The 14,820-nt window shown below is 58.2% G+C and overlaps 3 protein-coding genes across 5 annotated transcripts; 2 read left to right on the top strand and 1 right to left on the bottom strand.

Annotated features, from left to right (window-relative positions):
• Positions 1 to 257: 257 nt before the first annotated feature.
• Positions 258 to 5,237, top strand: CORO1A (coronin, actin binding protein, 1A). Of its 2 annotated transcripts, XM_011982369.1 has the most exons (11): positions 258 to 418; positions 1,284 to 1,482; positions 2,769 to 2,891; positions 2,987 to 3,116; positions 3,210 to 3,394; positions 3,553 to 3,672; positions 3,895 to 3,999; positions 4,112 to 4,257; positions 4,355 to 4,412; positions 4,525 to 4,740; positions 5,020 to 5,237. In XM_011982369.1, the coding sequence occupies exons 2-11, from the start codon at positions 1,285 to 1,287 to the stop codon at positions 5,122 to 5,124; spliced, it is 1,386 nt and encodes a 461-aa protein (XP_011837759.1). In that variant the 5' UTR covers positions 258 to 418; position 1,284; the 3' UTR covers positions 5,125 to 5,237. The 2 variants fall into 2 exon arrangements, with proteins under 2 accessions (XP_011837759.1, XP_011837760.1); XM_011982370.1 differs by lacking the exon at positions 258 to 418 and having other exon boundaries at positions 904 to 1,482.
• A 3,475-nt stretch (positions 5,238 to 8,712) lies between these two features.
• Positions 8,713 to 10,593, bottom strand: BOLA2B (bolA family member 2B). The gene is made up of 3 exons (XM_011982371.1): positions 9,325 to 10,593; positions 9,151 to 9,248; positions 8,713 to 8,852 (listed from the first exon to the last, which is right to left on the bottom strand). Exons 1-3 carry the CDS (start codon positions 9,583 to 9,585, stop codon positions 8,753 to 8,755), a joined length of 459 nt encoding a protein of 152 aa, XP_011837761.1. The 5' UTR covers positions 9,586 to 10,593; the 3' UTR covers positions 8,713 to 8,752.
• On the top strand, positions 9,641 to 13,248 carry SLX1A (SLX1 structure-specific endonuclease subunit homolog A (S. cerevisiae)). Of its 2 annotated transcripts, XM_011982372.1 has the most exons (6): positions 9,676 to 10,064; positions 10,552 to 10,603; positions 10,698 to 11,038; positions 12,661 to 12,789; positions 12,958 to 13,045; positions 13,125 to 13,248. In XM_011982372.1, exons 1-6 carry the CDS (start codon positions 9,877 to 9,879, stop codon positions 13,152 to 13,154), a joined length of 828 nt encoding a protein of 275 aa, XP_011837762.1. In that variant the 5' UTR covers positions 9,676 to 9,876; the 3' UTR covers positions 13,155 to 13,248. The 2 variants fall into 2 exon arrangements, with proteins under 2 accessions (XP_011837763.1, XP_011837762.1); XM_011982373.1 differs by lacking the exon at positions 10,698 to 11,038 and having other exon boundaries at positions 9,641 to 10,064; positions 10,552 to 10,601; positions 12,660 to 12,789.
• Positions 13,249 to 14,820: the final 1,572 nt, after the last annotated feature.

Genomic DNA, 14,820 nt, shown 5'->3' with positions numbered 1-14,820 from the left:
AGGCGAGGGCGAGGGACCACCGCGGCCAAGATGGAGGTGGGCGGCCGGGGGTCAGCACAGTGTCGAGGGCCCAACTCCCCCCGGAATTAAGTCTCGGGGAGGGTGGGGACGGGGACAGGGTGGGGTGAGTGGGGCAGCTGCCCTGGGCTTGGAGACAGGAAGGGGTTGAGAGCAAAACAAGAAAAGACCAAGTTCCCCTTTCCGTGGTTTCCGGGCCTGGTACCTGCGGCGGGGGAGGAGGCAGGGTGGGGCGATGGCTTCCTGTCCCCCACCTCTGGTCCGGGGCTCCTCTCTCTCCAGACCCTGGCTGCTCCTCAAGACTGGGGCTCTTCACGTACGCTCCTCACCGCTCTTTGGGCAGGCCGACCTAGCAGCCTCTTTGGGAGTCCTGGGGTGGTCGGGGGTGTTGAAGCCCCCAGTGAGTAGGCGAGGCTGAGGCTAGGGGCAGAGGCTCTGGGCACGGTACCCTCTGAGCGGCAGCACAGGCCCCTTCCCTGAGCAGGAGGGTGATGCGGTGGCACAAGGTCGTCCCTGGAGTTCCTTGCTCCCCACCAGACACTGGGGGAAACCATCCTAGCTGGACATCAGAGCAGTTGGAGTGGCTTCTCCCTTCCTGTGTGCAGTTCACATGGGGGTGGAGATGGCTCTTAAGGGCACCTGCTTTTCTGAGCGAAGGCAAGAGGCAGAGGTATGGGGAGGAGAAGATACTGGGACCTGAGCCAGAGACCTGCTGGGGAAGCCATCCTGCCGCCTCACTCCCCTCGGGCAGCCCCCACGCCACTTCCTCCTGTGTCCAGCCCCGCACCGGCAGGGGAAGGAGGCCAGCCCCTGTCCCTGCCTTTAGGAAGCGCTGTGTGGGTGTGAGGGAGGTGGGCTCTGGACACTGTAACTAAGAGAGAACCCACCCTCAGAGCCATCTGGGCTGATGACGCCTGAGTCTGAACCATTAGGAAGGACGGGCTCTGCATCCATCAGCCAGTCAGTCAACAAACATGCAGTGGGGGCAACACCACGCCAGGCTCTGTTGCAGAGGCTGAGGGTACAGATTGAGAGTGTGACTCAGAGTGGCCTGGGGCCAGGGAGAAGGGGGCTTGCAGGTTAGATGGAAGGAGAGGCTGGGGAAGGCGAGCGGGCATAAGCCACAGAGGAAAGGATAGGGAGCCCCTGGAGATGATGCTGGGACCTCAAAAGCCAGACTGAGGGGTGTCCTGGGGGAGGTGGGGACCACTGGAAGATCAGAGTTGACCCGAAGGGAGAAATGCTCTTATCCTGTGTGCCCCTAGAATGAGCCGGCAGGTGGTCCGCTCCAGCAAGTTCCGCCACGTGTTTGGACAGCCGGCCAAGGCCGACCAGTGCTATGAAGATGTGCGCGTCTCACAGACCACCTGGGACAGTGGCTTCTGTGCTGTCAACCCTAAGTTTGTGGCCCTGATCTGTGAGGCCAGCGGGGGAGGGGCCTTCCTGGTGCTGCCCCTGGGCAAGGTGAGCCCCTGGGGCCCTGGGGGTAGCAGCTCCTCCACCCGACCCATGGCTCTGTGGAGGTCCTGATTAGGTGACTGTCACCAGGCCTTCCAGGGCCTGTGTTGCCATCTGGAAAACTAAGCTGGGCCCCATGAGCCTTACACTTCCTCTAGCTCCTCTGTGCTGTGGCTGTGTGGAAACTGATGCTCAGAAGGAGCCAACACAAGATGGGTCACACCAGTGACCAGGACTACAGACAGTCCTGCAGGCCCATGACCAGCCCTTCTGAGCCTCAGCCTGGGGCTGGAAACACAGAGAGGGCTGTGATGGGGTCTGGGGGCCCCCGACTGCAGACAGTCCTGCAGACCCATGACCAGCCCTCCCCAGCCTCAGCCTGGGGCTTTCTCCCCATGGAAACACAGAGAGGGTTGGGATGGGGTCTGGGAGCCCTGGAAGCATTCTCAGGGTTGGGAGGAACTCTGGCTCTGGGCCTGTCTTAGGACCTAGCAACTCTGGCCCCCAGCTCGCAGGCAGGGATGTCGCAAGAGACACTCTCCCCGACCCCAGCCCTGCCCTCCCCTGGAGCCTGCTGCCCTCTCCGCTGGCTATCTGCTGCCCCACACCCCCAGCACACTCCTGTGCTCTTTGAGGGGTAAGACAGGAAGGGGAGATGGGCCCCAAGTTGTTACCTTAAAAGGGCCGATGGAAGCAAAGAGAAGAGGAAGTGGTTGTCGGGCTGAGAGATGGGCCCGCACCCCGCACGGCTGTCACACAGGAAGCCCTGCTGAAGCAGCTGTCCCCGGAAGAAGCCATTTCCAAACCTCTGTTCCTGCCTGGGGCCAGTTATGACAGGCTCCCCGACCCCTCTCCTTTTGGGAGGACCCACGTCTGCAGCCCCACCTCTCACACTTACTCTCTGGGGAGCCGCCCCTACCCCCCCAGCCCTCATACACCTGTCCTGACTCCAGGGCCAGTTGTGCCCATGGAAGCCTCACTCGGGAAAGCTGGGGTGGGGGTGCCAACCCTAAGGGCAGAGACAGACTGAGACAGAGACGGGCAGGAACTCCACCAGGGTTTCGCACGGGCCCCATCCTCTGCTATGCGTGGCCAGCCCGCCTGGGGTTTGCCCACGCCATTTGGGGACTGGAACAAGAGAAGAAGAACCCCCCCACCCCAGGCCCTGGTCCAGCCCCCAGGGACCCCACAGCTTTCTTTCCTCTCTGGGCCTCTCTGAAGGAGGTGTGGAGAGGTTAGATTGGGTTTGGGGGGCAAAAGCACCTCCATCCAAGGCCCTGCTGTGCCTTTAGACTGGACGTGTGGACAAGAATGCGCCCACGGTCTGTGGCCACACAGCCCCTGTGCTAGACATCGCCTGGTGCCCGCACAATGACAACGTCATTGCCAGTGGCTCCGAGGACTGCACAGTCATGGTGAGTGGTGGTGGGGACCTATGGGCTGGGAGAGGGGCTCTAGGATGGGATCTGACATTTGGAGTCCTGAAGGCTCACTGGCCCCTTCTCTGCAGGTGTGGGAGATCCCGGATGGGGGCCTGGTGCTGCCCCTGCGGGAGCCTGTCGTCACCCTGGAGGGCCACACCAAGCGTGTGGGCATTGTGGCCTGGCACCCCACAGCCCAGAACGTGCTGCTCAGTGCAGGTGCTGCGGGAGGAGGGGCCTGGGGGTAGCTGGTGGGCTGCAGTGGATGAGGGCAGGAGGCTCATGGCTTCTGACACCGTGGGGAATGTGCAGGTTGTGACAACGTGATCATGGTGTGGGACGTGGGCACTGGGGCAGCCGTGCTGACGCTGGGCCCAGAGGTGCACCCAGACACGATCTACAGTGTGGACTGGAGCCGAGACGGAGGCCTCATTTGTACCTCCTGCCGCGACAAGCGCGTGCGCATCATTGAGCCCCGCAAATGCACCGTCGTAGCTGTGAGTCGCCATCCACCCTGACCCTTGACCCTACAGACTTTATCCTTCTTATCCACCATCAACCAGGCTCTTGGATGCTGCCCTCCCTCGCCTCCACGTGGGACTGGCCCCGTAGGGTGTGTATGGGTGCCTGACTTACCACCTCCCTTTCCTTGCAGGAGAAGGACCGTCCCCATGAGGGGACCCGGCCCGTGCGTGCGGTGTTCGTGTCAGAGGGGAAGATCCTGACCACGGGCTTCAGCCGCATGAGTGAGCGGCAGGTGGCGCTGTGGGACACAGTGAGTGCTGGGGCAGGAAGCCGAGGGTCCCCGGGCTGGGAACCAGACTGGAAGTTTCGTCCCTGCTCTGCCACTCGCCTGGCAGGATGGCCATGGGCCTCAGTTTACCCAGCCATGAGATGGGTGTTCCCACTGGTTGGTCAGGAGGGCCCTCACAGGTCACTGCCCAGGGAAGACCACCATCCCAGGGCCTGGGATGTTACCTCTCACCTGTGTCTACAGAAACACCTGGAGGAGCCGCTGTCCCTGCAGGAGCTGGACACCAGCAGCGGTGTCCTGCTGCCCTTCTTTGACCCTGACACCAACATCGTCTACCTCTGTGGCAAGGTGGCCTCATCAGACGGGGTGGGGGTGGGAGATGGGCAGGATGGGTCTGGAGAGGGCCAGAGCAGTGGGCATCCGCTGGTATTGACCCTCCCTCCGCACCCGCCACCTACAGGGTGACAGCTCAATCCGGTACTTTGAGATCACTTCTGAGGCCCCGTTCCTGCACTATCTCTCCATGTTCAGTTCCAAGGAGTCCCAGCGGGGCATGGGCTACATGCCCAAACGTGGCCTGGAGGTGAACAAGTGTGAGATTGCCAGGTGACTGACTCCCGACCCTGACTGCAGCATGCTCCTTGGGCAGTCCCAAGCCCGCCCAACCAGGCTGTGGGCCCTGCTTACCTTCCCCTTCCCACAGGTTCTACAAGCTGCACGAGCGGAGGTGTGAGCCCATTGCCATGACAGTGCCTCGAAAGGTGATGCTCCCCCGCCCCACCCCGGGCTTCGGGCTGCGCACCGACTCCGCGGTCTTGCAGGGGGGTGTCCTGGCATAAGCGCTTTCCTCACTAGCCCTGGCCTTGCCCACAGTCGGACCTGTTCCAGGAGGACCTGTACCCACCCACCGCAGGGCCCGACCCTGCCCTCACGGCTGAGGAGTGGCTGGGGGGTCGGGATGCTGGGCCCCTCCTCATCTCCCTCAAGGATGGCTACGTACCCCCAAAGAGCCGGGAGCTGAGGGTCAACCGGGGCCTCGACACCGGGCGCAGGAGGGCAGCACCAGAGGCCAGTGGCACTCCCAGCTCGGTGAGAGGGCCAGGGAGCCAGGGAATCAAACTGGGAGGGTGGGGTGGAGCTGGCGTTTGGGGCAGCTCCAACTCACAACATTGGGAATCTTTGCGGGGCTGGGAGTGGGTTGAGGCCTCAGAACACAGGTTTCAGACTGATAGGCCTGCAGGTCTCTAGGCAGCAACCAGCTGAGTGACTAAAGGGCCCAAGGCCAGGGCTCTAGGGATGGGGCTCAGCAGATGCTGGGGTGAGGGGAGCCAGGGAGGAGCTGGGCCTAACACAGCACCGGGTCCCCAGGATGCCGTGTCCCGGCTGGAGGAGGAGATGCGAAAGCTCCAGGCCACGGTGCAGGAGCTCCAGAAGCGCTTGGACAGGCTGGAGGAGACAGTCCAGGCCAAGTAGAGCCCCGCAGGGCCTTCAGCCGGGTCAGCCATTCACACCCATCCACTCACTCCCCATTCCCAGTCACATGGCAGATAAAAAAAAACATAATAAAATGGCTTTATTTTCTGGTACCTCCCAGACTCTTGATGACTGGTTCCCTAGACGTAGGGTTTGCTGAATGGACCAGCCATAGAGCTTCCCCTCTACCGCACTGAGGGGACTGACCCATGGCAGGGGATGTGGGATGCCCCCTGACTTACTACATCACGGGAACAGGGCCTTCGTGGGTAGAAACCAGCCATGCTGATGCGGGCCAGGAGGCTGCTCTCCATTTCCGAGCTCCTTCTCAGAGCTGACGCAGCTGAGCTATTTAAGGCCCTAGCTTAGGACCTCAATAATTCCCAAATTTACCGAAAATCTGCTTTTCCTAATCAACCAAAACATCAGGTTGCACGTGACTCTGCTGGCACTGTTGCTTGTGAGGAAAGGAACCAACCATCACTTACAGGGTGGGCATCTTTTAAACTGCAGGTCCAAAGATAAAAATAACAAGGGAGGCCGGGCATGGGGACTCACGTCTATAATCCCAGCACTCTGGGAGGCTGAGGCGGGAGGATCACTTGAGCTCAGGAGTTTGAGACCTGCCTGAGCAACATGGCGAGATAGCGTCTCTACAAAAAAATAAAATAAAAAATTAGCCAGGCATAGTGGTACGCACCTATAGTTCCAGCTACTCAGGAGGCTGAGGTGGGAGGATCCCTTGAGCCCAGGAGGTCCAGGCTGCAATGAGCCGTCACACCACTGCACTGCAGCCTGGGTGACAGAGCAAAACACTGTCTCTAAAAAATATAAATAGGCCAGATGCGGCAGCTCATGCCTGTAATCCCAGCACTTTAGGAAGCCGAGGCAGGTGAGGTCAGAAGTTCGAGACCAGCCTGGACAACTTGGTGAAACCCCGTCTGTACTAAAGATACAAAAATTCGCTGGGCATGATGGCAGGCACCTGTAATCTCAGCTACTCGGGAGGTTGAGGCAAGAGAATTGCTTGAACCTGAGGCGAAGGTTGCAGTGGGCCAAGATCATGCCATTGCACTCCAGCCTGGGGGACAAGAGTGAGACTTCATCTCAAAAAAAATAAATAAATAAAATAAATATATATATATATGTTTTTATATGTAAAACAAGGGAACTTTTTGTGAGGAAAAGACAGAACTAAAGCAACAGGCTGACCCTAGTTTACCAAAGAAACTGAGGCTGAGAGTAGGAACCCAGCTCACTAAAGGGTGGAGCCCAAGTCAGAGTCTAAGTCTCCCCACTTTTTTATTTAATTGTTTCTGAGATGGAGTTTCATTCTTGTAGCCCAAATGGAGTACAACGGCACAATCTCAGCTCACTGCAACCTCTGCCTTCTGGGTTCAAGCCATTCTCGTGCCTCAGTCTCCCAAGTGGCTGGGATTACAGGCGTAAGCCACCACGTCCAGCTAACTTTTGTGTTTTCAGTAGAGGTGGGGTCTCACCATGTTGGCCAGACTGGTCTCAAACTCCTGGCCTCAAGTGATCTGCCTGCCTCAGCCTCCCAAAGTGCTGGGATTACAGGCGTGAGCCGTAATTACAGCTGTGCCTGACCCTGTCTCCCCTTTTGAGTTCAGAGTCTTCCCCTGTGTAGTGAGCGCTTCTGCCTCTCTAGCCCTTCCTGTGGGTTCTGCCTAGGCCTGGCCTCTGTGAGGGACCTGGCCAGAACAGGTCTGTCATGCCTTGTGGGGAGTGGGCGTGGGAATAGGTTTTGATGCCCAACTTAGTGGGTGATCCTGAGATGGGAGGACACAGGGCTATCTGGGATGGGCGTCTTAGCCATAGTGGGGTTTGGTTCATATCAAGCAGGGACCACCTGTGGCCTCATTTCCAGGCCCCACCTCTTCAGTATGCCATAGAAAACTACCTGGGCAGTAGAGGTGTGGGAAGAAAACAAAAGAAAGCCGGGCGTGGTGGTTCATGCCTGTAATTCCAACACTTTGGGAGGCCGAGGCAGGCGGATCACCTGAGGTTGGGAGTTCAAGACCAACCTGACCAACATGGAGAAACCCCATCTCTATTAAAAATACAAAATTAGACGGGCGTGGTGGTGCATACCTGTAATCCTAGCTACTTGGGAGGCTGAGGCAGGAGAATCGCTTGAACCCAGGAGGCGGAGGTTGTGGTGAGCCGAGATCATGCCATTGCACTCCAGCCTGGGCAACAAGAGCAAAACTCTGTCTCAAAAACAAACAAACAAACAAAAACAAAAATTACCTGGGCGTGGTGGCGTGCGCCTGTAATCCCAGCTACTAGGGAGGCTGAGGTAGGAGAATCGCTTGAACCCAGGAGGCGGAAGTTGTAGTGAGCCAAGATCGCGCCACTGCACTCCAGCCTGGGCAACAGAGCAAGACTCCGTCTAAAAAAAACCCAAAAACAAACAAACAAACAAAAAAAACGCAGGAGTAACAGAGTATGTGATGCCTGAAACTTGCAATTTCTCACTCTCAACAAGCCCTGGCCCCCACTGGGGCTCCCTCCCTAGGTCTCAGGGACCTCTATTCAAAGTCCTAGCACAGGCACAGTGGCTCCCGCCTATAATCCCAGCACTTTGGGAGACCAAGGCAGGCAGATCACTTGAGGCCAGGAGTTTGAGACCGGCCTGGCCAACATGGTGAAACCTTGTCTCTACTAAAAGTACAAAAATTAGCCAGGCATGGTGGCGCATGCTTGTAATCCCAGCTACTCAGGAGGCTGAAGCACAAGAATCTTTCGAAGCTAGGAGGCAGAGGTTGCAATTAGCTGAGATGGTGCCACTGCACTCCAGCCTGGGTGACAGAGCAAGACCCTGTCTCAAACAAACAAACAAAAAACAATTAAAGAAAACAAGGTCCTAGCAACCCTACTAACCTGTGGTGAAGACTGATACCAGGGCATCACCTGCCCCAATTTTCTGACTCAGGTCAGCCTTATATTCCTGCTCTAATCTCACCCCTATCCCGGTCCCACACCCACTATTTCGAAAACTTCCATGGTCCTCCAGGGGGCAGCTGTAGACACACCAAGCCCAGGGCTATGGAGCCACTGGAACCTTCTCCAGCGGGTCTGAAAACATCAGCATTCCAGGTGTTGATGAGCCCTTACTTGGGCACACTCCCTCTTGGGCCTGAGAAGGTCGGGGGAACCTGCAGGGAATATGTGGAATTCTATATGGTGCCTCTGATACGGCAGCGATGTCGGGGAGAGGGAGAGGTTTGTTCAACTGGTCAGGGCCCTGAAACCCGGATCACTTTCTCATCTCTGCATCTTGAAGGCTGGCAGAGAGCAGGAACCCTGAGCTCTCTGGGAGTTGGGTGACAGGTGGCAGTACAGACTCCCAGACGTCTACACAGAGTTACAGAGAAAAGGCTTTCTCGGTAGACCCTGGAAGGGACTTTTACAGTAGAACTTTCATTTTACAAGCAGGGATAGAGGCCTAGATGGGGAGACTGACGTGTCCAAGGTGAAACAATGGACGGAGGCGGGGCAGGGAGAGGTCAGGTCCTAGACTCGGCCTCAGCACCCCTCCCACACACACACCGACACAGAAGCTGGTCCAGATTTATAATTTAATGGCTGTGTAGATCCCAGTCTCTCATTTCTGTCGCTCACGTGCCCACTGCTCTGGGGTCAGGGTTTTCTGTTCAAAGGCATGGATGTGCGGGAGCTCTTCTGCTAGGCACGCGTTTACCAGTCTGGGGCGAGAGATGGGGTTAGGAAAAGGCAGGCGAGGATCGCACATCCCGAGACTAGGGTGACCCAAGAGACTGTGGGTGTCTCCAAGGTTGTAGTCCCCAGGCCATGGGAACACGTACGTGGGGAGAGGGTCTACATCGAAATACTCGAAGCAGGGGTCACGAAGGCGGGATCCTCAAGGTCCCTGAGCCACGCCGCGGGGGAGTGCGGGAGTTAGGTTGCAGGGGTAGGGGGAGTGGCTGGGGTTGTGGTGCAGGAGCTGAGACCGCGCTGGGCAAGGTGCTCCCAGGGCCTCACCTGTGTCTCTGAAGCAGCGGTTTCCCCTCGAACTTGGCCGACACCACCAGGACTCGGAAGCTACAGGCGCAACGGTTGAGGGTCGTGTCCTCCACCTCCTACCGAGCGGAAGAATATGAATGGTGCCGAACCCGCCTCCCGAGCTCTTTTCTCCCGTCCGGCGGCTCAACTCACCACATGCTCCGCCTCCAGGTCCCGCTGCAGCTTCTCCCGGAGGTATTCGGCGCTGAGTTCCATGGCGGTAGTCCAGCTGGGACGGCAGCCCAGCGGGGACACAACCCCTGCTCCGACGCCGGCCACGCTGCCTTGCAGCCTTACAGGAGCCACTTCCGCTGGGAAACTCACTTCCGCCCTTACTAAGGCGTACGTCAACGCAGCACTTCCGCCCTCAAGCAGCCGGGCTTTCCAACGGTCCGGGCTTTTCGCGCTTGCCATCTGTCAGCCAATGAGAGTCTGAGGAAGGTGGGACTCGGGCGGAGCCAATGCTGAATGGTAGGCGCTCGCTGACTGGACAGGAGTCTGGCTTCCGCGGTCGGACTTCTACACCCGCCTCCAGACGGGAGAGGGGCACGTACCCGCGCTACGGCGGCCTCCAGGCTGCCTCCGGAGAGTCCCCGAGAGCTTGTTCCGAAGCAAGCACCCTGCAGCCCTAGCGATCCACCCCTCCCCTGGACCCTAGGTCACGGCAATCAACCCCCTGCTGCGGTTCCCGAACCACAAGGTCCGATGGGTCCCGCGGGGGTCACGGCGAGGCCAGGGCGCTTCTTCGGCGTCTACCTGCTCTACTGCCTGAACCCCCGGTACCGGGGCCGCGTCTACGTGGGGTTCACTGTCAACCCTGCTCGTCGGGTCCAGCAGCACAATGGGGGCCGCAAAAAAGGCGGGGCCTGGCGGACCAGCGGGCGAGGGCCTTGGTGAGACAGGGAGGGCTTCTGTGCCGGGAGGAAGGCTTCCCGTACGAGGGGGACCCCGCGGGGCACAAGCCTGATGAGAAATATCGGCCGAGACTGTGACATGGGCGGGGCGTCCGGGGCGGGGACTGGGCCTGTCGCAGGGGAGGAGCGTGACGGGGAGGCGGTGCCCGGGGCATCTCCGCTGCGGAACTCAGGGAAGGAGCTAGCTGGGGCGGGGGCGGTGATCCAGGCTGGGTTCCAGCGTAGGGGTCTTGGTGGGCACGCTGGGGTCGGGTGGAGCACAGGAGGGAAGAGGGGGGACAGGTGAGTACTTGGGCTGGAGGCAGGGCCTGAGGTGGTCAGGTGCAGGGGGCGTGCCTTCAGGCCGGGGCGGGGCTTGGAACTCGGCTGAAGCCTGGAATGAGGACCCTGCTCTTGGGTGGGATTGGAGGGGACCCGCGGCTAAGGCTCTGGGCTGCGACAGGGACACCCCCTTTCTCCTCCCCAGGGAGATGGTGCTCGTCGTGCACGGCTTCCCGTCCACCGTGGCTGCCCTTCGGGTAAGGAAGGAGACCGGGCGGCAGCGGCCGGGTGAGGGCTTGGGGTCCTCCCCTTGCTCCGAGCCGCCCTGACGCCCCTGTACCCCGCCCGCAGTTTGAGTGGGCCTGGCAACATCCTCACGCCTCGCGCCGCCTGGCGCACGTGGGGCCTCGCCTGCGCGGAGAGACTGCCTTCGCGTTCCACCTGCGCGTGCTGGCGCACATGCTGCGCGCACCGCCCTGGGCGCGCCTCCCGCTCACGTTGCGCTGGCTGCGCCCCGACCTCCGCCAGGACCTCTGCCTGCCGCCGCCGCCACACGTGCCCCTAGCCTTCGGGCCTCCACCGCCCCAGGCCCCGGCCCCAAGGCGCCGCGCAGGTCCCTTTGATGACGCTGAGCCTGAGCCAGACCAGGGGGATCCAGGGGCTTGCTGCTCCCTGTGCGCCCAGACCATCCAGGTGAGGTCCCCGCCAGGCACGGGCGGCTCTAGGGTCCAGACGACTTCGGATCCAGCTCTTTCTTGAGGGAAACCCACTGACACTCTTTGGCCACCCTATCCCCATCTCTAAGATGCAGATGCTATAGTACTTACGGCCATTCCTGAGCAAAGCAGGACCTGCTCAGGGCCTTCACCATTTCCCCTTTGATGAAAAGATTCTTCCCTAGGCCATCTGTCTTGATAACCTACCACCTTCTCAGTGAGGTCTTCTCTGGTTCCCGATTTATAATCGCAGCTCTGAGTAGTCGGGCATGGTGGCAAGCAGGAGACTGTAATCCCAGCTACTGGGAAGGCTGTGGTGGGAGGATTGCTTAAGCCCAGGAGTTCAAGGCTGCAGTAAGCTACGATCGCTTCGCTGCACTCCAGTGTGGTCGACAGGGCATGACCCTGTCTATCGCTCTCTTTTTTTTAGAGGGAGTCTTGCTCTGTTGCCCAGGCTGGAGTGCAGTGATCTCAGCTCACTGGAACCTCCGCCTCCCAGGTTCAAGCGATTCTCCTGTCTCAACCTCCCAAGTGTGCCACCACACCTGCCCAATTTTTGTGTTTTTAGTAGAGATGGGGTTTCACCATGTTGGCCAGGCTGGTCTCAAACTCCTGACCTCAAGTGATCTGCCTGCCTCAGCCTCCCAGAGTGCTGGGATTATAGGCGTGAGCCATCATGCCTGGACATGACCCTGTCTCTAAAACAATGTAATGAATTGCAGCTCATTCTTGTGCACTTTTCTGCTACCCCCTTTCCCTTAACACTTAATATTGTCTGGCATGCTACGTGTTTTCTTGATCTCATTAGTCACTCCCACCCCAACTGCCATACTGCACTCTCGGAGGGCAGCACTTACCACTGCTGTGGAACAAAGTTCTGCATAGAGCCGATGGCCCAGAAATTTTCTTTTCCTTTTTCTTTTTTTTTTTGGGACAGAATCTCACTCTGTTTCTCAGGCTGGAATGTAATGGTGCGATCTTGGCTCACCGCAACCTCTGCCTCCCGGTTTCAAGCAATTCTCCTGCCTCAGCCTCTGGAGTAGCTGGGATTACAGGCACCTGCCACCGCGCCTGGCTAATTTTTGTATTTTTTAGTAGAGACGGGGTTTCAACCATGTTGGCCAGGCTGGTCTCAAACTCCTGACCTCAGGTGATCCTGCCCACCTAAGCCTCCCAAAATGCTGGTATTACAGGCATGAGCCACTGTGCCCGGCCTAAATATTTAATAAAATAATGGATGATGGGTGCCTTCTACTGAGCTCCTGGCAATTGCCAGTGAGTGGAGGACTTGCCCTGTGGAGATTCAGTGACCTGCAGGGGGTTGTTGAGCTGTGAGAAAGTTCAGTCCTGGCTGCAGTGGTGAGGCTGTGACTTAATCAGTCACTGCTGATGTTCACAGGGCATTCACCAGCTTAGTTCCAGGGGCAAGGATTTTAACCCTGCACCTCAGTTTCTTCATTCGTAAGATGCAAATAAGAGTCACTGCTGCCTCACGGGATGGAGCTGTGTGATGCCCAGAACAGTGCCTGCTGCACGGAGGGGGCCTGCTGCCAGCTCCCTCTCCCTGCTTGTCTCTTACCTGCCTGCTGCCTGGGATGGGATGAAGATGGGCCCTTGTGTTGCCCCAACCCTGGCTGCTGGCTAAGGGCCCATGTGATCTGCCTGGCAGAGGAGTTCCTTCGGGAAGAACCAGGGCAGCTTCTGCCCCTAGAGGGCCAATGCCCTAGGTGAGTGCAGTCCCCCAGCCCCAGCCTGGTCCAGCTCTGGGAAGAGGGTGCCCAGTTGTGCAATCCAGGCCCAGGCAGCTGAGTCCTCATCTCAGCATCCAAGGCCGATACTGGAGGGGGCTTGTGGCATCTGACTCTGCATCTCCTACCTGCCCCTCTCCTTGGTAGCTGTGAGAAGTCACTGCTTTGGGGAGACCTGATCTGGCTGTGCCAGATGGACACTGAGAAAGAAGTAGAAGACTCAGAATTAGAAGAGGTGAGTGGGCTTTGGTGGCGGGCTCCCTACCCTGCTGTCTGCCCTCGTCTGCCTGTGACCAACTTTCTTACCTCTGCAGGCACACTGGACAGACCTGCTGGAGACCTGATCCTCAGTGTCCCTACCCACCTCCTACCTCTTTTCTGTGCCACCTGCCGCGGGTCCGGCGGGTTTTTACTTGAGTACAATAAAGTCTGAGTCAAGGGTGCCTTATGGTGGATGCCGAGGGTGGGGGTGGAGCTAGCAGCCCAAGGTCCTGCCAGTCACGGGGCTTCCTCAGGGGCACAGAGGAGGCAGGAGGGGCCCCTGGCACTAGCATGTGAACAGCTTCTACTCTGCCTGGAAACCCTATGCCTCAGTTTTCCCCCACTTGCCTCTGAGCTCATGCAATTCTTGAAAGCCTGGGAGACTTACCTTGGAATTGAATGCAAATAGGACAAAGACCACGGAGGATGGGGGGATGCCCTCCCTCCACGGGGCCCTGTGGCTTCCAGTCTCTTGTCTGTGGAACCTCCTTCAAACCCAGGGAAAGAAAAGCACTTGCCAGGGTTATTGTTCTTCTAGGATCTTCTATTGATGCTCTGTGAGGTTGCCCGGGAGCCATGAAGCTGGGGTTGGCTCCCAGGGCGATGGGACTCCAGTGTCCTTGTCCTTTCTTGTTCTTTCTTTTTTTTTTGTCACCCAGGCTGGAGCACAATGGCGCAGTCTTGGCTCACTGCAACCTCCGCCTACCGGGTTCAAGCAATTCTCCTGCCTCAGGCTCCCAAGTAGCTGGGACTACAGTAATGTGCCACCACGCCTGGCTAATTTTTGTATTTTTAGTAGAGACGGGGATTCACTATGTTGGCCAGGCTGGTCTGGAACTCCTGACCTCATAATCTGCCCTCCTCGTCCTCCCAGAGTGCTGGGATTACAGGCATGAATCACTACACCTGGTCTTTTTTTTTTTTTTTTTTTGAGACAGAGTCTCACTCTGTTGCCCAGGCTGGAGTGCAGTGGCATGATCTTGGCTCACCGAAACCTCCGCCTCCTGGGTTCAAGTGATTCTCTTGCCTCAGCCTCCCAAGTAGCTAGGATTACAGGTGCCCGCCATTATGCCCAGCTAATTTTTGTATTTTTAGTAGAGACAGGGTTTTACCATGTTGGCCAGCCTGGTCTTGAACTGCTGACCTCATGTGATCCTGCCACATCAGCCTCCCAAAGTACTGGGATTACAAGTGTGAGCCACCATGCTCAGCCTCTTTCTTGTTCTGTACGTCCATGCTCTGCCCCACTTCTGTCCCTTCACTCTGCCCATACATATCACTCCAGACTGGCCTTGTGGTCAGAGCCTAGAATGCCTGGGCTGCTGGGGGCCTATGGACTGCACTGGGCCAGAACCCCTGCCGCCTTCAAGACTGGCCTGTAGCCAGCAGTTAGGTGACTTTTCCCAGGCCTGCCTATCCCACCTTTCCCTTCCATCCACTCACCTCCCTTGCCTGGGTCAATTAGAGAAAGCTTGTCAGCCAGGCCTGTAATCTCAGCACTTTGGGAGGCCGAGGCAAGCGGATCATCTGAGCTCAGGAGTTTGAGACCAGCCTGGCCAACATGGCGAAACCCTGTCTCTACTGAAAAAGGAAAAATTAGCCAGGTGTGGTGGCGCACACCTGTAATCCCAGCTGCTTGGGAGGCTGAGACAGGAGAATCACTTGAACCCAGGAGGTGGAGGTTACAGTGAACTGAGATCGTGCCACTGCACTGCAGCCTGGGCGAGACAGTGAGACTCTGTCTCACAA

This window comes from Mandrillus leucophaeus, unplaced genomic scaffold (assembly GCF_000951045.1).
Source record: "Mandrillus leucophaeus isolate KB7577 unplaced genomic scaffold, Mleu.le_1.0 Scaffold24, whole genome shotgun sequence".
In the NCBI taxonomy this organism is placed as follows: domain Eukaryota; kingdom Metazoa; phylum Chordata; class Mammalia; order Primates; family Cercopithecidae; genus Mandrillus; species Mandrillus leucophaeus.
The sequence above is the reverse complement of the archived record's forward strand: the minus strand, read 5'-3'. Positions and strand labels throughout refer to the sequence as shown.